This window comes from Microchirus variegatus (genome assembly GCF_963457635.1).
Source record: "Microchirus variegatus genome assembly, chromosome: 11".
In the NCBI taxonomy this organism is placed as follows: domain Eukaryota; kingdom Metazoa; phylum Chordata; class Actinopteri; order Pleuronectiformes; family Soleidae; genus Microchirus; species Microchirus variegatus.
In genome coordinates this window covers 14569864-14596199 of record NC_139812.1, presented here as the reverse complement: position 1 = coordinate 14596199, position 26336 = coordinate 14569864, and the positions used below count along the sequence as shown (strand labels likewise).

Genomic DNA, 26336 nt, shown 5'->3' with positions numbered 1-26336 from the left:
AGAGAGATGAGCAACCATTGAGTCTCACATTCACACCTGTGGTCAGATTAGAGTGTCCAATTAACCTCTGCATGCCGGAGAAAACCCTCACACACACACACACACACACCACGCCGCAAACCTGGGTCTTTTTGCGGCAAGGCAACAGTGTTTGCTACTAATCTACCGTGAGGCCCCCAATAGAATATTTAAAAGTCAAAATTGCTGATGTAACTTTGCAAGGCAACAATGCAGACAAATAATGCTGGCTGCAGCAGTGTTGTTGTGTAAACCCTATTTACGGAAATTTGCCACCCTTCTGTGGCTGTGCTGTGCACAGATTAAAATGTTGGAGCAGCTTCTGCACTCTCAGGGTTTTAACAAACATGGACAACCAGTCTGCTTTAAATTATGCAAGCAGCCACTGGCAAAGAAAAGTAAGAGAGGTAAGGAACCTGTTGTAAAAATGGAAATCATTCTTTTTCTTTTTACCCTGGCACCTGTGTCATTGTTAGTTTGTTATTGTGTTGTATCATATCATATCATAGCACATCGGATGCTGCTGCTTAGCACAGGCACAGTTCGTCACTGATCGCCTGAGGAGGATTTCAAACAGGTTTCTTGAGTCATTGAGTCCTATTATCCATCTGCATCGTTGCCCCTTGCTGGAGTATTCTGTCATACATAGTCACCCATCATTGATCAAATTCATGTTTTTCTCGTTGCTCAAAAACATATTTTTTTCGATGCGAGGATCACACTCACCATGAATGACAATGCAATGGCATCAGTGCAGCAATTAAGTAGTTTCTAACTGAGGAGTGCACCGTGTGAAAAAAAAAAAAAACACATTCTTTGTTCTCTTCTGTATCCCAGGTTAATTAAAAGACGTTTGCTGAATTTTAATTAAAAAGTGAAACAGACTTGATTGGTTCAATACCCTTTAAATCACTTCATAAAAAAACCCTTTACAGCGAACAGTGAAAGAGCAATAAAGCCTTTATCTTGTACACAATACTTTATCAAAGAATCACATACAGTATAAAACACTCATCTTTCAAGAGAAAGCCATAACACTTGTTTTCATTTTCATTACTTTGATTCTCTCGTGAGTTGCACCCTCGGATTTTGTCACATTAAAGCCCTCTACTACTAAGAACATTCGAGCAACAGAAAAATACACACCACAGCACACGGACCCTTAAGTTTAAGATGAGAACGTCACACAATTCAAAAATATATCCTGTAATCTTTACAGTAGTTTCCTTTCTTTCTTTTTTTTTCTTTTGTACAGTTAGAAAAATACACAATTAGCTCAATTCACTGGGGGAGAAATGCTTTGACAAACTCACAATGGATACTGTATTTTTGACAGCTTTGAATACATCACTGCTACAGCTTTTCCTAAGTGTCTGCAGTGTTCCGTGTGCCACTGAGCAGAAGAGATAGAGATCTCTTGTGTGCCCACATGAGCATTCACATGCCCTAACGGTGTGGAGCAGTGTGCTCTGCCAGCGTCCTGGGGCTTATGTATATATTCACATCGACACTTCTACGATCCAGCTCATTCTGTCATGTGTGTTCACATGTCGTCACCTCAGGAAGGGCCGTCTGGTCCTGGATGACCACTTGAGGTGGGTTGGGGGAAGGGCGAGCATGGGCCACAGAGTTTTTCTGCAGCTCGACCCCAAAGGCAGGAGGAGCGTTCTGCAACTGTCTCCTGTACTGCACAAAGCTGCAGGTCTTTAGGATGATGGCCAGGATGTTCTTTCCTATCAGGATCCCAGAGACTCTCGCATCCCTGTACAGAATCATGTTCCCGCCACGGATGAAGAGCGTGATGATGTTGATGGTCACCAGGCTGAGGATGGGGTACAGGAGCATCTTGTGGGGCACAATGTTGACGCCCTGCATGCTGATCTCACTCAAGGACACGCAGGGCAGCACAAGCAGAAGAATGTAGCAGTAGAAGAACATCAGGCCTTCAGCCCACAGAGGGAGTCCCTTTTTCTGAGGCTCCCAAAGGTTAGCCTGGATGTCCAGTATGTCCAGCAAGTCCACCACCACCCAGAAGAGACGGTTACGTATCTCCTCCCGCTTCTTGAAGGCGCGTACGTACTCCATATGATCGATAGCGACCAGCACAATAAAAAGCACCGGAATGCAGACGGACAACAGTAATGTGAGAGCCTTCCTCGCAAGAGCATCCAAGCTCTTCCTGTCTGCCTTGTAGTTTTGATACACAAAGTAGACCTTGATCTCCAGCACAAAGATGTATAGAAACCAGAGGATCATGGCATAGCCTCGCTTTGCTGTCCGCACCTCAGCGCCCACCCACACTGCGACGTAGCGCAAGACTATCAGGAAGCAGATGTCTCCCACCATCACCATGATGCAGATGCCAATCTTGCGTGGCCCGTGGTTCTGCTCCACCAGGTAGGCATCAATCAGCGCCATGCTGCTCATGATCAGGATGGTGGACAGGCACACATGCGGCTTGTTGGTGGGAGGTGGGGGTACCATTCTTGCCTGACAAGGGAAAGGAGGAGGAGAAGGAGGATTGTTTCTGTGGGGGGGGGAAGGGGTGCAAAAGTGTCCTCAGTTTGTCCAGCGATGTGTCAGATCAGGCTGTGCTGCTAGACAGTGGTGTTCCCCTCCACTGCTTCTGCCTTGGCCAGAATCCAGGATGCATTAATAGGATTCACACAGGTCACTTCAATCAATCTCCACTTGTGCCCAAACCACCAGCCGTTTGGACAGTACCCCTCATTTAGTAAATTATGGTTATTGGCTTGTAAACATACAGATTGATGTGTGTGAAAAATCACAAGTCATTTTTCTCCCTGATAAGCCCTGGACACAACAGTTTAATCAATGTTGTTACCATTTCTGCTATCAAAAGAGGGGGGAAAAAAAGTTGCTGCTACGTGCTCACATAACAGATTCTAAGCACTCTAAGCACAATTGTTTTTGAACAGACTTAAGCCGGAGAGTTAAAAATCCGGCTGGATACTCACTTGTGTCCTTTTTTATACTTTATCCAATTGATTGGCAGCAAGCGATCATCCATGAGACTGCACCAGGAGATCAAGAAGCCCATCTGTAATCCACAGGAGAGAGGGAAAAATGGAAAAAAGATCCTGCTCTTATCTAATCGACATAACTCCACCGCTCAGAGATATATCTGCATTTATTTTCTCCTTTTTTTCATTTGAAAGAGGAATCCAAAAATATTTCTGTCATAATCCACTTTACTGTTAGATTAGATCAGGATCAGGGGTTGGGGGGGTTGGGGTCTAAATGGTCCCAAACACTGTTTGCAGTTTCTGCAACTGTTGTTGATGTGTTCAGATAGAGGGTCTAAACCTCTGAACGGAGAAAAAATGTAAAAACTCTGTGGTGAGTCCTGCTTAAAAGAAAATGAACTCTCCAGAAGTTTTCCTCAGCGACGTTCACCATCCCTGGTCAAGAAAATGACACATTTTGTAGCCGCTCTCCAGTTCTTCAGAAAAAACGCAGGGTTGTAGTGTGTGATGGTGTGTGTGCAGCTGTCTCCACGCTTCGTTGTCGCTGTGAAATGCTGCCCCCCCGGCGAAATCCTGGCTGCTGCGTCGGTTTTCTGCCTCTTGCTCAAACGGCTTCCGCCAGTGACACCAGCATCGGCAGCTCCAGTCAGTGGATTCCCCCCCCCAGTCTCCACTCACATGCTCTGCCAGCACCACCAGCCCTGTGATACTCCAGCACTGCCTGCCTCTCTGCGCGTCTGTCTCCTCTGCACTTCTCAGCCCTCTCTACGAAGTCAGGGAAATGCTTCTCTGTTGTCCTCACACACACACATTCCTTTGGCTTTCAACCTCCCTCTCTCTCTCTCTCTCTCTCTCTCTCCCTCTCTTGCTGCCACCCTCCTCTTTCTTCTCCCTCTTCTGCTCAAGTAAAGGCACTTGCTGTGTGGAGGTGACGCTCAGCAGACCACAGCTGCAGAGAGGGAGAAGAGGTAGAGTGAGGGAGAGACAGAACACTTTTCCAGGGGGTGGAGAAAGGCGGGGAGAGGAGGGAGGACGAGCCAGCCTTTTGCAGCTTAGCTGAATGCACAACTTCTTTCTTTCACCCCTCTTTTCCCCTCCCTCCCCCTCTCACTCACATCCCTCGGCTCTTTTACACATTGTGCCCTGTGCTGATATCCTGTTTTCTCTGGCCGATTCTTTTTCAGCTCGCCGGAAAATGCCTTGGTCTCCCTCATCACTGAGGAGCCCATCAAGTCTCAGCATTTTCTTCTATCCAACTAGCTCGAAGTACAGGGATGAAAAGTGATCCGGAGGGGGTGATGGGATGTAGAAAATCCAGCTTCCACCAGGCTGTGTGTCTGCAGTCTGGGGAGACATGGGGGAGAGGATGGGAGGGAGGGAGAAGGGGAAGGAGGTGTGAGGCAGGCTGTGGCTCCTCTTGACAGAGAGTCTTTCTATTGATCCACTGACAGAGCGGTGAATCAGAAGACTTAGATGGGGCCCAAAAGAGATGAGGGGTAAGAGTAGATGGGAAGGTACAGATGTGAGCAGTGGGAATGAGACAGATGAAGGGGGAGGGGTTGAGATGATGAAGAGAGAGGGGGGGGAAGGAAGCAGAAGATCTAACCCTGGGACTAAAATGTCAATGGAACATTTTCATTCTCTGTAATGCAATAATGCTTTGGCTGGATGATCATACTTATGCAATTATAAGAGCTGGGGAAAGGTTGGTGTGTTTGCTGTGCCATGCCGTATGTGCACTACACCAACAGCTCTGTTTATCCAGCTGGGCCAATTAGTGATAATCCTTCCTCAGAGGAACCAAACTGGTTTTATTACTACAGTATGAAGACATTTAGTGCTCATTTCATGAATCGTACTTATTGAAGAGTCAAAGTATCGCTCGTGTATGCAGTGTGGCTGCAATTTCCATCCAACTGTATAATGACATCTCAACATAATTGCAATCAATCATGCAGCTTCTTTCTTTTTCTGCAGCCATGAATGGATATGGTTACAGATTTACCAGCTGTGGATCAGCCAGCAGCTGCCATCATGACTGTTAATAGATGCTGTCTTGCCTTTACCATGGAAACATATGGAGGCTTCATGTCTGAGAAATGTTCTTTTTACAGAGCTGCTTTGTTATTGGATTTATCGACCGTAATTGAGCCACGACAAGTGCAGTGATGGATTGTATTCTTCGTAAATTGTAAAGTTGATGTTCTTCCCGCAACGTTTTTCTGTTAGTTTGTTTTGGGTTTTTTTTACCTTTTGACAGGCCTCATAAAATACAAGGAATGCTTCAATTTAACAGCTACTAGTGCTGAAATGTTACTGCAACACATGTAACAGGTTGTTAGAGACGCTGGATCGGTGGTTAGGAAAATTGTTGCACACTGAAAGGTCACTGGTCTGATTCCCCTGACGGCAGCACGTTCATTAACAGCCGCCTGTACCTGAGCTTGATATGAAAACAGCTTCCCTCACACTCAGTCTCTCAGTCAGGCTGGGTAATGTTTCATTTAGAGGTCGTCATGAGTCCACCTGAACCTTCGGACTTGAAACCCAACCTTCAACCTGTACAGGTTGGAGTTCATATTTTTATAAAGTCAGTTGAGTTGAGTCAATTTCTGTTCAAGACATTTGACATTTTGACATTATAACATTATAATATCTGAATGATAGAAGCAAGATGAGGAATGTGTCGCATAAGACAAACCTTTATTTGTCATTGATACTTAAAGCTTCCATAGAGTGGTCCTATCGCACGTGAGTTATGGAGGTCTACTTACATACATTAGAGGTGCCATATGTAAGAATGTGGCCAAAAACGGTTACTACATTCAAATTCAAAATACCGAGTTCTTTTAGGTTTCGTTTTCTGACATAACTGGCAACCCGTGGTTGCTCAGCAGCTGAGACTCTACTGAATGCAATGATTGGTAGACGGCGGTAGGTGGCGCCACATGCCAAAAATGTGAGTATTTTGGCCATACTGTTGTTGTTGGTGAGTTCAGTTTGTTATATGAACATTATTCCTGAGTCTCTGTGACATATTCGGACGATTTTATGGCCAGTTGCTTTAGATTTATTACATAATGCATCTTGAACTTGTTTTCATGGTCAAAAACCTCCGAATTGCTGGAAACGAGCCGATAGAAATCTCTCCTCACTGAAGCTCTCGTTAGCTGTGCTGTTTCAGACTGAAATCTCACCCCCAGAAGACGGACTGTGTTGTGATTGGCCAATACCTGGAAGTGACATAATGACCACACCAGCTCTCAGAGGCGCAGCTCCCCCTTCTGGAACAGTGGATGCACTGCTACTCATTATCAAAACATTGTTTTAACAATGTTTAAAAATAGCTTTGTCACGACTCCCCGCCGCAGTCCCTTTTATGACTTTGACACGGAGTCAGACCCAGAGTCAGAAGAGACTGTCGCTTGTGAAACACCTCCACAACGGACGTTCTTCTTCTTCTGTGGTTCAATGTACGCAACTGGATTTGCACGGACTAGTGCCCGGACCAGGAGGATCCGCTGTTCAGGAGAAATGCTGTTTACGTAACCGGACCGGGTTTTTTCAGAGATCTCGCTGAGCCCGAGATTACAATACAACACAGTGTTCTCAGCAGTGGCTGAACTGTTTGTTTCGAACCTTCAGGGCTTCATAAAAGAGGTAATGGCAGATACACACCAAAAAAAACAGCATTGATTGGAACTTCCGTTCTAGGTCCGCTTTAAATACAACGAAACGGCGGGTGCGCTCACCAAAGATGCTTCAAAATATCTACACGTTCACAAACAACACACAGACAGCAATGTTCCAAACATAATCACACACATACCCTCATAAAAAGAACGTCGACATGTGGCTATTTCAATCAGCAGTAGAGGAATAACAGAAAAACGGAATGTATTTCCACTTAGTTTTCTTGGAGGATGGATTTTTACTGTAACTGCACAGTGGAGACGGTTGCTAACATTACGTGTTAACACACAGTTTGATTTTGACACCTTATGAATCCATGTTTAATCAAATGGTGACTGGGTCAGTGTATCCCAGCAGGGTTTGGCTTTCGTGTCTGCATGGGTCCCATGATGTCAAATGATTGACAGGTCAGTTTCAGGTAGAACATTTCTGAGTCTTTTCAGGTTCAGACACATTTTTTTTTCCTTTGACTTGCAGTGAATGCAGGTGTCAGCTTAAGCTGAGTTGTAAATGTACATGAGTGGATTGCTTCTCTGTTCCACAGCGGTGTATCTGTAACCTTAATAGTCTCCCTCTCTTTAAAATTAGCATGAGATTGATACACCATCATCTCCTTTGTTATTACTCCCACACCTCATCCAGTGATCTTTAATTTTATATTTTTCTTTTGTGTTGCCAGACTGTGGTAACCTCTTAATTAAAACAGTCGTTAACCTGGATTTGGACTTTGAGTCATAACTGCTGAATATTTTCATTTATACATGCTCAGCGTTTCGCCTCCATGGCTTCCTTCACTTTGTGTTTAATTCATGAGCAAAGAGAAAATCACTCCATTTTCTCTACAGGCTATTGTCTCTTTTCAGATGAAGGTGATTTATGCACACATTTTTATGTATTTACACTCAGTTGGATCCTCTTTCTAATTAATGTAATTATACAGTCACACCAACACAAAGGTGCATGTTTTGATTTATGAGTTATTAGCCACCGTCCAGGACTCCAGTCTGTCCTCTTTTGCCCTTTCTCCATCGTCCATCAGCCACTGCTTAGCCTCCTACAGAGCACTGTCCTTGGCTCCTGTACAGGGACACTGCATCACCACAGTTCAGCTCCAGGGAGGATAACACACAACAGATAGCAGACGATAAAACACCAGCCACATTTGCTGTAACATAAAGCAACCATAGAAAACACCCACAAGAGTGGAAGTAGGGTTGCCGTGCAGCTGCTACGCTGTTGCTGCCTCACGCCGGCTTTTAGATTTGCGTTGAAAGAGGCTCTGTCATGAAAAATAAAATGCTCAATTCGATTTCCTCGTCCTTAAATGGAGGGGTGTTGGCTCTATGCAAACATTTGAGCAGGCTCTCTAAGAGCATAACACTTCCCATTTACACAAATGTTCCCTTGACAACCAAGTGCAACGGCTCAATGAGCATGTTTTCTCATCTCACCAGAAAATCATTCAGGAGAAATCCACTGTACGTACCTTGAACCAGTTATAATGCATACAAATATTCAGAACCCCTCACTGTGGTGAGAGAAAAAAAATCAATTGTGTTTCCTCCTTTTGGTTGATTGCAACTGCTGGTTCACTCAGAACACAATTCTTCAAGTTCACTCAGTGATCTCAGTTTTAGGGCCTCTCACTGTCTTTCTCTTCATTGTTTTCCTACTTTATGTTTCCTGAACTTTGATTTGTACTGAGCCCCCGAAGTGACATGAGAAATTTTTTTTTTAAATGACAAAAAAAAAAAAAAAAGAAATCTCGAGTTTCAGAGTCGAAAGTTTCCCAAAAAGTTTATTTTTCTTTTTTAGAAACTCCAGATCTTGACTTTGAAACTCGAGATCTCGACTTTGAAACTCGAGATTTCAAATTTGTTTTTGTTGTTTTTTTCGTCATTTTTTTTTTTTTTCTCATGTCACTTCGGGGGCTCCGTACTCCGTAGATTAGTTTTACTTAGATACATAAAAATAAAACACATTTCTGTTTCTGGCTACCTGTTATCAGTAGAAATGTGTGTACAGTGCTGTACGCCCCCTTGATGGCGTGAAAATGTTCTTATCTTGTGCAAACACAGAACACATTTTTTATAATCCATTTCTTATTGCATCCGCTCGAGGCTGAGAGGAGATATTAATGTGCACCTAAGTGCATCAAGTGGTGGCATAATTACAAAGGTATGCGTCTTTGAATTAATAGACTGATTAGATTTTCTTTGCGTTTAGACTACAGATTATTTACTTAAGAATCAAGAGTCAAGCACGATTAGCTTCACTGTGTCATCCTCAATGACATCCGAAATACAAAAACCTGCCAATTACCGTGATCGCTGTGATTTGATAAGAATCTTTATTTTGTGAACATCGCTCTGATATAAACACAGCGAGAGATTCCCGTCGAGCAAAGGATCACGTAGCGAAAACAAGTCAACGTGTCATGATTTGCAGAACCCGGGACACAAATATGGATTAATTGCTTAGGTTTGGCAGCGAGGATTCAGTGTCAGCACGTTCTGAAAAAAATTGGGGAATTTACATCACCAAAGACAATTTGTACATGAAGCATAACAGTGGAAATAGGACACATAAATCACATTAGCTGTTACCCTGAGTCTACCATCGATTACCTACAGGAAAACAAATGGGGGCGTTAAGGCTTCCCATCCTTACACATCCACATTCTAACCACAAAATGGGGAAGACAAAATAGACAGGCTATACTTCTCCCCTTGGGGCTATTAGGTCAGAGAGGTCACAGCGGACTGTCCACCACCCCCTCAATACCCTACATCCATGTAAGAGGAGGTGCAGGTCATTTCAGCCTATTTGGCTGTGATATTTAATGTTACCAAGAGAAAGCAAAAGAAATGGATGCTGTCGTTCTTGCAATATTTGACGTGACTTCGGGTTAAATCTGATACAAGAGATTGTCAAGTGTTTGAACGGAGGTCTCGAGCACCGCAAACCTCGGCTGGATCTTACAGCATTTGCATTTGATTGATCTCTCTCAGAGTCCCGTGTGGGTGGGCTGTGCAACGGAGGAAGAGAGTGATTGCCATATTATTGAAATCAAATAAGAAACATTTTTCATTTACATTTTGTATATGCACTAAAAAAAAACAACTTTGTGCATTAAAATAACCATCTGCTTTATCACTCCACATTCCCACGTTATCACATCAAAGCCCCGGGAATGCATCAAAAACGTAAGGTTTGAGTGATGTTATTACATATTGTAATGAGTGGATTCTAATGCTTCTCCTTAAAACACAGCGAGCGAACGAGCTGATGATCGCGGCTTCGTGATTTGTATATAATGTAGGCTAAGCCTCCCTCACTGTGAGAACAGGTGCACTCGGGGAGTCATGGCAGTAAAGTTATCATCACGCGTGACTCATGATGTCTTTATACTGAAACACATGTAAATATTGTTACCTGCTGTCAAGCTTAAAAGAACCTCAGGCAAAGAGACAGACTCAACTCACTAAAAAAATAAAAGCATTTGTCGAAGGTTCTGCAAAAACCTTCACCGCTTTTATCAACAATCTGAGATACTTTTTTTTTTTTCGTAAAATGAAATAAATACTACACTTGTCTTTCTGTTTTATAGAGGAGTGTTGGTGTTTTTTTGTTGTTATTGCTGTTTTCTCTGGCATTTTTCACCAGAACACATATTTGAGTTTTATTTACCCCGTCACTGACAAAGCACAACAAAAATCTTCATTAAATTCAAGTGGCAATGATAGGAATGGAATTGAGGAGCTAACAAAAAATGTCACCATACAGAATAGTATTGTTTTGATATACACTGTTATATTTCTTGTTTTGTTTACTTTGAGAAATCGGTGTTGTGGTTAGCACTCGCGACCCGGATCGGAACAAGGGCCTTTCTACATGGAGTTTGCATGTTCTCCCCGTGTGAGCAGGGATTTCATCTGTGTTCTCCGGTTTCCTCCCACAGTCCAAAAACATGCAACATGGGAATTAGGTAAATTGGTCACTCTAAATTGACCGTAAGTGTGAGAGTGGATGCTTGTGTGTCCCTGATGGACTGGTCCAGTGTGTACCATGCCTGTCGCCCCCTTGTCAGCGGAGATGGATGGATGGGTTTGGAAAACCCAAAGAAATAGATATGGTTCAAAAACAAAATAAAAAGTGGGTTTAAAAAGAAATAGATCTCTGTACCTAACGAAGTAAGTGTCATTTGTAATGAACAAACCTTTAGCTTTATTTATAATATATTAATATAAGTAATAGTACCTTATAATACTTCTTTATAACCTTCAGCTACACGTGATGAATGTTGAATGTGTTGTTGTTGTTGTGTTGTTGTTTTTTTTAATTAAATAGAGAACTTATCCCAGTGACAGATTCCTTTATTCACAGCATACACTACTATGATAGTAGAGGAAGTTAGTGTCACTCAGGGATGCTAAGTTTTGATGAGCTAATTAGGCAGCACATTTTCCTAAAAGGCTTTTTGTTAACCTGTCTACATTCCACATATACAATGATTTTTTTTTTTTTTATAGACTCAGCAGCAGCCACACACACACACACACACACACACACACACACACACACACAAGCGGGAGGCAGAAATCTGCACAGCAGCCACCAATCTCGTCGGGGGGTGGGGAGGATTTTTACAGTGACAAACGAAGTGTGGAGACAGCTGAAAACCTCCACACACACACATGGAAGGATAGAGAGTAATACTGAGTGACTAAAACAAAACAGACGGCTAGAAACAAAAAATAAACCATGGTGGTTCACAGTCAATATTAATCATTGGGAATTTTTGGGGGGGATGAAATTTAAGGACACTATCGTTGTTGTTTGTTTTTCATATACTATTTTTTCCCATTTCCTCCTCAATACATGAAACATGGACTTGTGGACGTAAAAGTCCCTTCATTATCATAAATATACAGATAAACAGTGTGCTTTAATGGACTTTGATAGCCCAGCTGTATGACAGTGATTTAGAATTTCTGCTTGCAATGGCCTCTCTCAGATGCCGTCTCTGATTAATTGAATACAGAGCTACTCTGAAGTGTCCATTTAGCCATAAATCATATTCACATGCTCCCGAGGGGTTTATATGTGCGCACAGAAATGCATGACATTATTAAACTGTCCACAATCATAAGTAAGGGGGAAAATAAAAACGTACACTGACACTGTTTATTTGTCAAGGTAATTTGGAGAAAAGGTCATTTTTTTAGACATGCCGTTATGACTTATCAGCTGTTTTCTTCTCACGTCATGTTGAGAAAACGTCTATGGATGCAATGGAAAATCTGTCTGTCAATCGCATAACTGGCAAACTTGGCAGGTGACCTTCTAAAGGCTGTGCAGTGCCGACTTTGACGTCGTTTTGGATAAGAAATACAAGAGATATCTGTAAAAAACAAAAAATTAATGAACATCAATGACGACAAAAAAACAACAACAACTAGAATAGAAGAGATATTTGTGATAGGTACTTAACAATAACTCACTTCATTTGAGAGCTAAACACATTAGCAGCATGTGCCATCCTGTCTCCAGAGCTCTCACTCGATGTGGCTCGTGGTAAATGACTGCACTAATGTTGCACCATGACTGACAGGTTCCATTAATCACTCAGTGTGAGGAGGATGGGTTTGTTTCATAATCATTATGGCTTTTACCTTTGTACATGTATTATAAAAATCCATGGTGCTAATGAGCTGAGGTAGATGAGGAACGTGAGGGAGGTCATAAATAAATTGGACGGCTGGAGTCAGAAATCTCCATCAAGGTTAAATTTTATGAAGCAACACTCTTCACTGGAACTGGAAACGCTGTTTATTTTGCACCCTCGACTATTCTTTTGTATTGAGCAGTGTTGTGGTATAACAAAGTATAAATACTTACCTACCGTACTTACTTGTACTCCACTACATTTCCTCTAACTATCTTTGTCACTCGTTACTACCAAATAAAATCAGAAGAAGAAGAGTTGGTAATGGTCTGTATTTATAAAGAGCTTTTCCAGTCTTTAGTTGCTTTACACTACAGTGTTGCCATTCAGTCATTCACACGCTTCGACATGGGGTTAAAGGTGCATTATGTAATAAATCTAAAGCAAATGGCCGTAAAATCCTCCTAATATGTCACAGAGACTCAGGAATAATATTCATGTAACAAACTGAACTCACCAACAACAACAGTACAGCCAAAATATTTGCATTTAAAAACCACCTACCGCCGTCTAACAATCACAACCACGGGTTTCCAGTTACATCCGAGCTACAATGGCGGAAAAAACTAAACTTAAAAGACCTCAGTATTTTGAATTTGAGTGTGGTAACCATTTTTGGCCATAATTCTTACATATAGCGCCTTTAAGTGTCTTGCTCAAGGACGCATATAGACTACTAAATAGATACTTAAGTACAGTAAATGTCATATATACTATATAGACTTTTACTTAACTAATATTATAAAAAAAGTGACTTCAACTTCTACCAAAGTCATTTTCTGGTAAGATACTTTTACTCAACTATCCCTTTTCGGGCACTTTATACAAGACTGGTATAAAGGGCTATATCATAATTTAACCAAACTAACAATGTACCAGCCTTGAGCAGGGAAGACAATTGACATGTTCCAGAAGTAGATGCCCTGTTGATTTGTTAGCCTTACAGAAATCTAACTCTTGCCTAAACCAATCGTGTGTTGTGATGTTTAGTCTCAAGCTTCACACTTTTCGAAACTATTATATCTCTGAAGCATTGAATCTTATATATTGGTGCAATACCCGTTCAATGTGTACGTGTTTTTGTAAGGAGGCGGAAGCAGCTCTTTTGGTGATATGTATATGTATATATATCTGTTGCATTTATACCAATCTGTTGCATTTCTTATGCAAACAACGTCACAGTCAGCACTGCACAGACTGGTTCCTTCAGTTAGTCACCTGCCAAGTTCGAAGCCTGTCATGGAGATGGCACTTTTTTTGCAATAAATTTCTCATCCAAGTAGACACTGGTGATATTAGTAAGTCAGCTGCCAAATTTGATGCCTGTCAAGTGACCCATTAGTGACAGTTATGAGATTAGCAGGCAGACAGACGTCCCGGGTACCCCGCAGAGACAGCAGCAGAAACATTTTAGCATTTTCTGAAACTGAGATAAATGTGGGCTTTAGGTGGCGAACAGGAGTGCAGCCGGTGTTGGAGACAAAAATACATCACATCAATTTAACTGTCAATAATTGCATTACAACTTTGTCATTGCTGTTCAGTCTGCTGCACTTCTAGGCTGTATATTTTGAACTCAAATGGGGTTTTAAGATAATACAATCTGTCAATTGACTTCCACTAAAATATAAGCCAGCTCCTTGACTTCCAGTCAGCTGACGTTACGGGGAAACTTGGACTTTTTAAGGTAACCTTTGTGATTAAAACTTCTGATATACATTGAAAACATGTAGATTGCTTTTTTTAGTAGTTATTTTAGTAGTTAGCCCTGAGGGATGTAAAGTGACCTAAAATAAAAAAAAGGTGTTTAAATTTAAGTGTCGTAAGACGACAAAAATGGAGCACTGCTGTATCCCTCTGAACACAGCTTCTGCTTTATTGTATAATTCAACACTCTTGGTATCATCTGCAGTCTCTGACTGTAGTGACTGTATCTCTGCATCATTGGCAGTTTACTGTAAATAGTCAAGCTGGTTTGGTGAAAACCAGGAAAAGAATGTGCATATAGTCAAAAAAGTGTTACAATTCCGTGACCAGTCGACCATCAAAATGGTTGTGCTTATTTATTGCACGTTTCATGGTTTATTTTGTCCTTTCCTTTGTTTTCCATAATGCTGAATTGACTGTAAAGTGCTGGATGCTCAATAATTGTTTATCCTCACAGCCTTGTAGGTGTTTACCTCAGTGCCTGGGCACCCAGACAAAAAAGAAAACAAAATGTGCTCATTACCCTGTGTAAATATAGCCAGTCTAAATGACTTATGTTAGTTGTTTTTTATTGTTGTCTTCTTTGATATTTTACCTGTAATGTTTGTGTCTCATTTTTTTGAGTGTTTCCTGTTTCCTGTGTTTCAGGAGGTTGGCCGTCAGGTGGGCGGAGTCTCTGAGTCGCACACCTGTAACCCATCATCACATCACCTGCTGCTTCATATAGGCAGGTTTTCCATTCAATCCTCGCCAGTGTGTCTTGTCTCCACACGGTGCCAGACTTCCTTCATGCTCTACTAGATCTCAATATGACCAACTAGTATTTGTTCTGTTGTTAGATTTCCGGTCGACTAATTGCTTGTGTGTGAAGCAAGTTTGACTTCCGTTTATTTTGTTTCTGGTTATGGAAAGGTGACATCATCAAGCCTGCGATTGTTAATAACATTGAAGTCATCTTCACAACAGAAACTAAGCCCGCTAACTAGGCCACAAATACAATGAGGAAGTTATGCATCACCATGCAAAATACGGTATAAATATTTCTCTTTCATGTGCTTTCTTGGCCCGTGAATGAAAATATGCTGGCTCCTACAGTAGCTCAAGCCTCCATCGTTAAGCACAAGATGCAAGATGGTAAAGGAGAGGGGGGAGTTGAGTCCGGGGCGGCGCATGGATTGGGAGTGCTTTGAAATTCCAATGGGCACGGAGATATGGTTCGAAAACACAGCAGACAGCGAGTTATTTGGAAAGTCAAAAATGAGTTTTGTGTTATTCCAGAGAGAAATGGAGGGAGGGAATAGAAGAGGCTGGAGAGTGAGATTTGAAAGCCTTAGCAACTTCAATCAGCAGCTTGTCAGGTTAGCACTCAGTTGCTGATGTTAATTAATAGCATCTGGAGACCCGTGCAGATATACAAATTCTTTTGTCATCAATATGCAACCAGAATTACATTTGAGTTTTGTCTCTGAGGTAGGGAAACAAAATTCATAAAGTTTCTTCCTCTGAATCTGCTGAGAGCAAAGTAGACACAATCTGAAACCAAAAAAAAAAAACATGAGCATAGTCCAAATTGAGATTCACTAAGCCATTTAATTTGGCAATGAGTTGCTCTGGAAGCATGAATCAGTTTCTCAGTGAAAATGTGCCACACTGCTCAAAACAATGTATTTGGGTCAGTCAGTACTCACAGCCCTGTGAGAGGAACAGGGACGCCAACCAAAAAAAGCACAGGCACGCTGAGGGGCCCATAAACATAACCAGTGGTGGGTTGTTGTTGTTTTTGGCTGCGACACATCTCCAGCCCATGTATAAATGAATTTGATAATTAGACGTAACCTGGGCCAATGCAGCTATTTCGACCACACATCACACAGCTTCCACTGACTCGTGCCAGAGGCTTTTAGTCCTGGATAGATAAGGGGAAATGAGATGGATATACATGGAAGAAAAAAAGGAAGGTAGGGCCTTAAGTGACAGAAAGTCTATGACTAGAAACCAGTTTGAAGTTGTGTTTAAAGTAAAGGTTTTTGTGTCTCCATTTTGCGAGAGGGGATTTAGTCTTTTATCAGAGCAGTAATTAAACACCTCATTTTATGATGCAGATGGGAGAGTGGAATTGAAAAGGAGGTCTGCCCTACATTTTTTGAGTTTGTAATGCTCAAAATGATGCCAAAGGGGAGTGCAGGCTCGTCTCCCCTGCAGTTATTATAGAAAGTGTTTCCTTTTTTTATGATCATTCCATCTCAAAATAGGTCCTCATCTTGGTCTCATTGCACGAGATATCCGTAGTTTACCTTCTGTCTACTATTTCAGCCGTAAATGGAGGCATCTGAGCTTGTCCTCGATCCAAATGGGCCACTGTCCCTCCTCGCTGACACTTCAGAGAGGCATTTTGTTGTATCAAATGTGAAGCCTCTTGTAGATGCTGGCTCTTTGTCTGACTGGACTCGCATACAGTTTTCAGTGACTGAGTTGTTGGAGGAAAGAAAGTGAGCATGAAAAGCCTTGTCCACTGCCATCGTCTTGGCTCACACACCAAGCACAGTGAGGTGTGAGTTTGCTGCACAGGCAGACAGAGCAGAGAGAGAGAGGTGAATAGGTTTGTTCAGAGGTTTTGTTTCCCTCAGCACAAGCAGTCAGAGCCGTGGTTAAGGTTTCGATTTAATTAAATGTCTTACTTTTCCCCACAGAAAGAGATTTCCATGTGAAGTGTGTGCAGTTTCACATCAGTGTAAGCTTTTATTTTATGAAACACAGAGATATCCTTCTGTATTAGCCACCTCACTTAGTTTATTTCACTCCTAAAAAGCTAACACCATCACAATACCCCGAGGGAGGGATAGAGAATAAAGTAAGTAAAAAAATTTGAGACAAAAATGTAATAGGTGCTTACTTTATTATGCATGATCTATAATGGGACAACCTCTGCTCTCAGGAACTCCTCTTGCCAACCTGAAATGTGCATTAAGCCCATCTGACTTACTCAACTTCAAAGTAGCACTTAGTTACCAACTAATACCTTAAGTGTTGGATGAGGGAACCAATTCCATTAAACACCAGCCGATCATGACTCTGCATATCCATTTACATTGCGATAGTGTCAAAGTTAACACTCTTTGCGATTAATACAGCCGAGATTAACGGGATTATCGAGATTAAGATGGGAATTATCTGCACAAAACAGTCACTTGCAGAGACCGAGAGACAGTAGCTGATGAAGGAGAGAGGTGAGGGACTGTTGGACGGCAGGTTTAATTTTGAGAAGCTGAGCGACGGAACCATCGATAAAACAAAAGTTACCTCACAGCACAATTTATCGACAAGTTGCAATCCGTTGCGTTGACTGTTACGTGCGCAGAGGAATTCCTCAACATCACATGGACGAGTGGAAAGTGAGTGGCAAACTCACCACTCTAGGCACAGATAGTGTCCGTAATATGCCGGCAGCTGCCCGGTGACTTCTTGATCACAACTATTTGATCACCTACCCTGTATGGCTGATCTGCCTGAGTTTCTAAGGACATTCTCAGGTGGATTTTGTTTGTTGTGATGTTAACACATGTTCTTGTTGCATACCGGGTGGCAGTCATCCATTTTAAGCCTTTATTTTAAGATTACCTCGTTGAAATAACATAGTTCTCTGTGTGGTTCTGTGTTTAAAAAGAAACGTGCAATTAAACAATGGTGTCTGAAATGCACACGGTCTGATTACTCTCTCATTTACTCATTAGAGGAAAAGGAAACTTTTACTTGCGGTTCATCTAAATTAATGAATTTGAAAATGTGAGATTAATTAGGTTTCTTTTTTTATCTATTGACAGCTGTATTTTTTTTTTTTTCTTTAAAACCTTCAAAAAGTAAAATGAGTTTAGTTCCTTTCTCAGCAGCACTAACAGTTAATCAAAACCAGTTCCCTTTGAGGACGTAAGACGATTAGACCTGGGACCTGGCAGAAGAATCTGAGAGATTATACGGAGCAGCTTCTGCAGACATTTGCATTCACACACGCACACACACACACACACACACGCATGGACGCACACACACACACACACACACACACACACACAACCCCTCCAGACAATTTACAGAGACTCTCCAGCCTTCCATGCAGCTACTGTGACTTAAAGTCAGTTAGAGAGTGGAGTCGCCTGCATCCCACTTGTCCTAACCTGTGGGATATTGCAGCATGCACATCTGAGGCTGTCCTCTCTGACAAACTGGCAACAAATAATTGACAACAATACTTACATTGATGAACACCACATAGATTATGTTTCAATACGTTCCACTGAGTGGAACCTGCGCCGAAGAAATATGGGAACAATTTACTGCACATGTCCGACTCATGCATAAGCAACTAGATGAACGCATAAGCGCTAGCAGCAATACGTCAAAGTAAAAGGTTATTACTCAAGTACTCATTGAAGATCAGTATGACCTAAATGCATATTGATAATTCTAATTCAAAAACTGTTTTTTTTCACAGTAAAAAGGAGCTGCAATGAGGTGAGGCAATACAATGAATAAAAAATATTCACAGCACAAAGTTTAGATCAAGAGAAGAGTGCTAAGTCATTTTAGTCAGTTTCTCCGCTGGCGGTTCAGGTCCAGCTGTATTTTTCAATTCATTTATACTCATTACCAGGAAATGGCCAGAGGCACAAGCAATTGGAGCACCTGTAATATAAAGCCCTCAAAATAATTTCTTGTCTCCGTATTCACAGTGTTTTCAGTTTAAATAGATCACATCAGCAATCGGGGGAAATGAAACATTTTCGAATGTGGTGGGCAAAAGCAAACAGGAAGAGTGGCAAATCATGAATAATAATAATCCCCTATAATACTGTTTGTTATTTTCCAGATTTCAAGTGGAATAATTCAAAATTAAAACCTGAAAAAGCACAAATTTTTAATTAATTTCAGCTTGTCTATGATCAAAAGTATTCCCAGTATGAGTGTGAGAGTAGATGGACTGGAGACCTGTCCACAATGTCAGCTGGGATTGGCACCAGCGCCCATGGATGGATGGGCTATGTCATAAGTAAATAAGAGCAAAGCCATTGTTTGAATGTGTGATTAGAGAATGGCTTTAGGATGCAGGTCGTGATAATGATGCTGTTGTTACTCCATTTTAAGAGAGGCTGACAAATGAGTGTAGCATCTTTATAAAAAAAAAAAAAAAAAGATATCAACATTTGTCAAACACCAAACGTGGAGCTTGTTTTCTCTGGGGATGGAATAGAAAATCTTCCTGTCGAGTTCCTGTCAAATGTCCTTAAATATAAAAGCTGCTGATAAAGTGCTCTCATCTCTGATCCAGGTGTTTAAGGCTGCATCACAGAAAGCTGCTAAAACTAGCATCTGGTAAAGATGATGTGATTTTTCAGGATGTCTGTGATGATGTTTTTGATGATGATCACGAAATTATTGGAGAAGGAACGTGACTTTTTCATCATAATAACTGACAGTGAAGGAGACGAAAAGGCAAAGGAAAGAGAAGCTGAAGGCAGTAATGTAACGTAAACAGCTGTCATCTGGCATTTAACACCAACAACAACAACAACACTGACAAACAGTAAAGTCTGAAGGTGAGAGGAGATCATTTTAAAGATGAAATAATGCATTCTTCTCTATAACAATACAACAAGTCTGTATTATCAGTTAAGTTTTGTACCAAATGTATTTTCTATAACATTATATGAGATATATTGTGATGCTGGTGATGCAGAGAATGTTTTTCTGGTGGTTTTTTATGCTTCAACCTAATGACATTCATAACCACAGAATGGTTATCATCACCCTCATTTCCACCGAAACGGCACCGCGGGGAATTAAAATACTATCACGTTGACGTGTGCGTGTGCAGACATGTAAACGAGTAGCATAATATTGTTCCACAAAGTACTCCGCTTACGACACATAATCGAGAAAGCCATTTTGTTCGGTGTGGACGTAATTTCTCGGAGACGAGGTGGAACAATAACGTTCGCCGTTAGGAATAACTAATGATAACAGACCAGTGATTGATGGACGATCATTTCAATCGACACAGAACATATTTGTTGTTTATGACACTGTAGTATATAATTATGTCATAAAATACATAGTCTAGAATAGTCTTTTTTTTTCTGTCGAGTAAAATTATCCTATTTTAAATGGTGCATTTAAAATGATTATCTTCTCTCACTTGTGACCAGAATTCCTTCACTTTAAATGGGCTGTGAGAGTCATTTTAAACAGCACATACTTACACTATTTCTTGATAATGAGAGCTGATGCTTTAAGTGGTCTGGGGAAAATGAGGCTAACTATGTGCTTCATATAACTGCAGCTGCAACTATTTCACCCCTGGCTACAGATGTATTGAAAATGTAAAGCCATGTGTCTTTCTGCTGTTTTTGTTTTTTTTCGTTCGTTGTCTGAAATTCCTTTTTTCTCCATCCAGACAAAATCCAACAACTCCCCAAGATAATAACCTGGACAGGCTATTCACAGAGCGCCAGGGGAGCTGATAATGGCCGCTGTCACGGTCTGTCAGCGAGTGCAGGTAATGCCTTTGTGTCACCTTATTGTGATAATGGTCAGTTTGGGGGCCGAAGCCATTCCGTGCCGCGGCAGATGGGTCGCAAGCACATTGAAAAGGAAACGACCAGCCATGGAAATGGCGGTTAAACTGTTCACCTGCTGGTTCTGCTGTTTACAAAGCTTGACCACAGGAGTAAATGTGTGAATATTAGAAAAACTGCCTCCAAAAAGTGAAAGACTTTTGAAATTGTCATGTTTTATTTTCTGTGACGGAGTATTCGGGCGAAACAACAAAGGAAAAAAAAAATCTTTATAGAACATAATTTTATTCTCGTAATGTTACGACTTTATTTTCGTAATAATATGACTTTATTCTCGTAATATCACAACTTTATTCTCGCAATTTTGCAACATTTTTCTCATAATGTTATAACTTTATTTCCATAATTTGACAACTTTATTCTCGCAATGTTACGACTTTATCTCGTAATGTAAAGACTTTATTCTCACAATGTTACAACTTTATTCTGGTAATGTTACGACTTTATTCTGGTAATGTTACGACTTTATTCTCGCAATGTTACAACTTTATTCTGGTAATGTTACGACTTTATTCTGGTAATGTTACAACTTTATTCTCGCAATGTTACAACTTTATTCTGGTAATGTTACGACTTTATTCTGGTAATGTTACAACTTTATTCTGGTAATGTTACGACTTTATTCTGGTAATGTTACGACTTTATTCTGGTAATGTTATGACTTTATTCTCACAATGTTACGACTTTATTCTGGTAATGTTACGACTTTATTCTCGTAATGTTACGACTTTATTCTCGTAATGTAACAACTTTATTCTCACAATGTTACGACTTTATTCTCGTAATGTTATGACTTTATTCTCACAATGTTACGACTTTATTCTGGTAATGTTACGACTTTATTCTGGTAATGTTACGACTTTATTCTCGTAATGTTATGACTTTATTCTCACAATGTTACGACTTTATTCTCACAATGTTACGACTTTATTCTCGTAATGTTATGACTTTATTCTCGCAATGTTACAACTTTATTCTCGTAATGTTATGACTTTATTCTTGTAATGTAACGACTTTATTCTCGTAATGTTATGACTTTATTCTCGTAATGTTACGACTTAATTATCGCAATGTTACAACTTTATTCTTGCAATGTTGCGACTTTATTCTCGTAATGTTATGACTTTATTCTTGTAATGTTACGACTTTATTCTCGTAATGTTACGACTTTATTCTCGTAATGTTACGACTTAATAATCGCAATGTTACAACTTTATTCTCGTAATGTGACGACTTTATTCTCGTAATGTTACGACTTTATTCTCGTAATGTTGCAACTTTATTCTCGTAATGTTGCGACTTTATTCTCGTAATGTTGTGACCATTCTCGTAATGGTACGACTTTATTCTCGTAATGTTACAACTTTATTCTCGTAATGTGACGACTTTATTCTCGTAATGTGACGACTTTACTCTCATAATATTCAGGATTTATCCTTGAAATATTACAATTTACGAGATTATTCTCGAAAGATTCAATATTTTTTTCTTTTCAGTTTCTTTTCAGTGCTCTTTCATCATTTTCCGCCCTGATTTTCATTCTTAAATTTCAATTCGTCTAAATCTGGCCTCCTCAGGATTGTTTCTGTTTAAGTGCAACTTTTTGTTCCACTTTTTTTTAAATGGACACACCACAGACACCTTGAAAAAAAAAAAAACCTTTTAGAGTGCAGTCATCTCTCTCTCTTTCTGAAATTGCACTCAGACTCTTTAATAAACATGTCCTCTGTGTTTCAACCCGATCATTAAAGCGACAGCGCATCACAGAAATACTGCCGGGCACTCGTCATGGCTGCAGCTACACTGCATGACGCTGGCTGTGACTGTGACAGTGCTGTGACTGGCTGCTGAATGTAGACACAGACATTCTGCTCCTGCACTGGTGTCACTTATAAAGAATATCTGATATTTTAGCAAATAGTCTTGTAGACGATAACCCTTCAATAACACGTGCTCTGAGTCTGCCCTGCATGTTACTTCATGAACAATATTTAAAAGAAAAGGCGGCTCATAAGACTAAAATAATTGAGGTCTAAGCTTCTGTGGCGTTCAGTCATCTCCCACAGATGTGATGTGGGAGGCAGCTTCACTTCTTACCCTCTAAAGAACTCATATGTTTCCCCAGCAACAGCGTTCTCTGTAATGCACAAAAACAAGTGATGAAGAAACAATGGAGAGATGAATTCAGTTCAAACTGACCCTGCCGGCTATAAGTGGTTGCTGAGCACTTTAGAAGCCAAACTGCGCAGTTAATGTTTTTATTCGTTTCACTTTTCTTTTCCTCTCTTCATATTTTATTTAATTATACTTAATTGTGATATGTGTATCTTTTATTTACTTTTATTCAAATCTCCATCTCTAAATTCCATGAGGCTCCACATCCACGAGGGAGGGGTAGATTCCTGTGGGGACATGCTTGTGCCTCAACACCTGGTTTCAGCGTCTCTGTGGGACTCTACATAAACTGTAAGGGGAGGAATGGTTGGGATTTTCTGGGACACGACGGAAGCAGGGGCAAGTTACTTTTAAATGCGCTTGTAAAATGTGCTAAGACCTAGTTCTTGACAGTCAGAGTTTAGCATTATGCTTCTCCGTGTTTGCTTTGTGTCAGGTTCCTGTTTGTATCCTTTGTAGTGACTTCCTCTTGTCTTTTTATTTGTCTGACGTTTGTCATTGTGTCTCTTGTCATGTTTACTGAGACTTTCCAGTGAAACGTTGTTGTTTATCGTTTTGTAGAAGAAGAGACAAGGCACCCACACAAACAGTGTGTTCTGGCGTTATTGATTGGTTAGCGATCAGCAGATGATGCAGGAACACAACACTTCTCAGTGAATACCCAATTGTATATATGAGTTGGGTAAAACGAGCTCTTTGTCCCTGAGGTGAATTTTGTGTTTCAAGGGAGACAATTGTGGCTCCACTGTGGAAGCTGCAGCTAATGTTAGACTAACAAATAAACAGTGATACATATTTTTAATCCAATTTCAACTGAATTTCAACTGTTTTAAATGTAATATTTAGTTCCTGCCAGGTTTAACCTCACATATGTAACCAATGTGTTACACTTAAATGATGTATTTCTATTTTGTTTACTATTAACCCCTTGTTGTCGCAGCTGTGCACATGCACAGCTTTAAGCGACTGACTGGGAATCACAGAGATGCCACCGCATCATTTTCTAATCAAGTAATTTCCTGACTGCACCAAGCTTCTTTTTTTTTTTCTTTTTCCATTCAAGCCTGTGGTTTCCTGTTCTTCCCTCCTCTGTATTCTTGGTGCACTTATGCACAATTTGCACTTTACCTCTTCCTGTTGTTTTTGATGGATTTTTTCGTTCTGCAATCAATTGACAATCAATTTCCACTTTCTGGGGCTGTTATTTTATTCTTTTGAGGTTTAGCTCTGGCAGGAATTCATGACCCTGATGTTCTTGTCCGGCACTTCCCTCTCACTTCTGCCTGCTGCACTTAAAGATCTCCATTCACTTCTAACTTGTTAAATCCAGTAAACATTAACACTCTAGCTTGACTTAGTTTTGAGTGTTTAATTTCTTGTTGTGTGAGAAAGACTGAAAATTAACCCAAACCAAAAAAATCTGTTTTTTTTTTTTTTAATGCAATATCAGTGGCAACATCAGACAATCCTCAGCCACTTAGCTGTAAGACAAGCCTCTTTTTGCACCATAAAGCTCTAATCACACTCACTCTTAAACCTCAAATCTGCACTCTCTCACTGCACAGTTCACGTTTATAGTTTTAATTGGACACTTTCTGATGTCTCTGCTGCTGGAACTTGTGCAGCCTACTAATCAACGCATTATAAACTATTTGTATAAAAAAAAAAAGTGTATGTTTTTCATCACAGTGAGGTCACCAAGTGAACAGCGGAGACAGAGCCCACAACCAATCATTAATAAAATATAAAAGGTCACTAATAGTCACAGTTAAGTACCAGCAAGTCAGAGCAAAGCAAGTGTGATCCTGATTGTGAGTGTCAGTAAGACCAGAAAGCTTCATCAGTGAAAACAGAGTTTCACACTATGTATGCATCAAGTTACCTGTGAGTCCAGGGGGAGAAGGCTTTTCTGTGGAAGTAGAAGTCAAGCAGAAGGCAGAACCACTTTCTTCCTCTATAAAGTGAAATGTAACTCTGTGTCTATTGCTGCATGGATGCATGACACGGAGAAGTCATGTACAGGACATCCTGAACTGAGCTTTTATAATAAAGGTCGTGAATCCGAGGCAGAGATTGACTTTTTACAGTAATGCACACAGTGCAACGCAGAGAATACCAACTACATACAGCATTGGAAGACTACCAACTTCAAGCAACAAATCTCAAAGGTTTCTGACCACTTTAATCACACATAAGACGGGTTCAAGTTAGTAGTAAAGTCATACATGGGGAGGTTCGCTAAAACATAACCAACAACCATTATTTAATTGCAAATAATGCAGTTTATTTATGTATTTATTTATCTGAGGTCTCAAACCTGACACTCAGTCCACCACTTGATATAAAGTTTTAATTGTTTTTATTATTATTATTATTATTATTATTATTATTATTAATAATAATATATATTCATATTTTTTACATCATATGTGTTCATATTGTGACCTATTTATTGTTCCACATCAAAACAGGCACTTTTATTTTTGAAATTCTGTAAAATATCATCATAAACATTATTATTTTTGATAATATATATTTTATTTTTTTTAACCACGTAACTGACCCCCCACTGACCAAACTGGACACTCAGTGGCTCCCATGTCATTTGAGTTTGAGACCCTTGAGACACACACAGACACACAGTCCATAGTATATATTAAACCAACGATGTGGATTTGGCTGTTGTATAAGAGAGTAGAGAGGACACGAGGGAAAGTGATCAGCACCATGGACAGCGCTCAGTGGAAGTGCTGAGCACAACAATGAACCTGCCTAACCCTAAACCTCAAAAATGTGTTTATTTAAATACAGAACATAATAGACTTAAATCGTATTATCTCACTGCATTGATTTAAATATGTATTATACATTAACAAGACATGCTTTTGTGCGCCATTTAGTATCTGGGCAGGAACAGAACATGCACAGGTGAGTCTCATGTGGCTCACACATGACAGTTTCCACACAGCACTACAGAACAAAACAGCAAGGTGTATTAGCACAAAGGCTAGTTAGCTTGCTGTTTTACTGACAACGTGTATTTCACTGATTTATGGACATTTTAACACATAATCATCATAAACAACTCACCTACTCACAGTTCTTCAGCTTACAGTGCACATGTGCTCATACAGTTAACATATAGACATTAAAACACAATATTCATACACAGCGCTGTGGCTCTGCGAATCACCTCGGGCACGTGTGGCAATGCCCTCAGGCCTTGGTTCTCAAACTGTGGTACGTGTACTGCTAGTGGTACGGGAGATTCACCTGGTGATACGTGGAGGAAAATCAGAAATACTGTACAGACCAGGGTATGTGATCACCTTATCTCTGGCTCCATCTGAATATAATATCGCTATACCAGTGTGTGAAGTACATGTGAGGAAGAGGAGG

General features: G+C 40.5%; 1 protein-coding gene across 1 annotated transcript; it reads right to left on the bottom strand.

Moving 5' to 3' along the window:
- Nucleotides 1–1551: 1551 nt before the first annotated feature.
- LOC310934253 (transmembrane protein 121) lies at nucleotides 1552–2502 on the bottom strand (the record flags this gene model as incomplete). Its single annotated transcript, XM_083897946.1, has 1 exon — nucleotides 1552–2502. One exon carries the CDS (start codon nucleotides 2500–2502, stop codon nucleotides 1552–1554), a length of 951 nt encoding a protein of 316 aa, XP_083754072.1.
- Between the last annotated feature and the right edge of the window lie 23834 nt (nucleotides 2503–26336).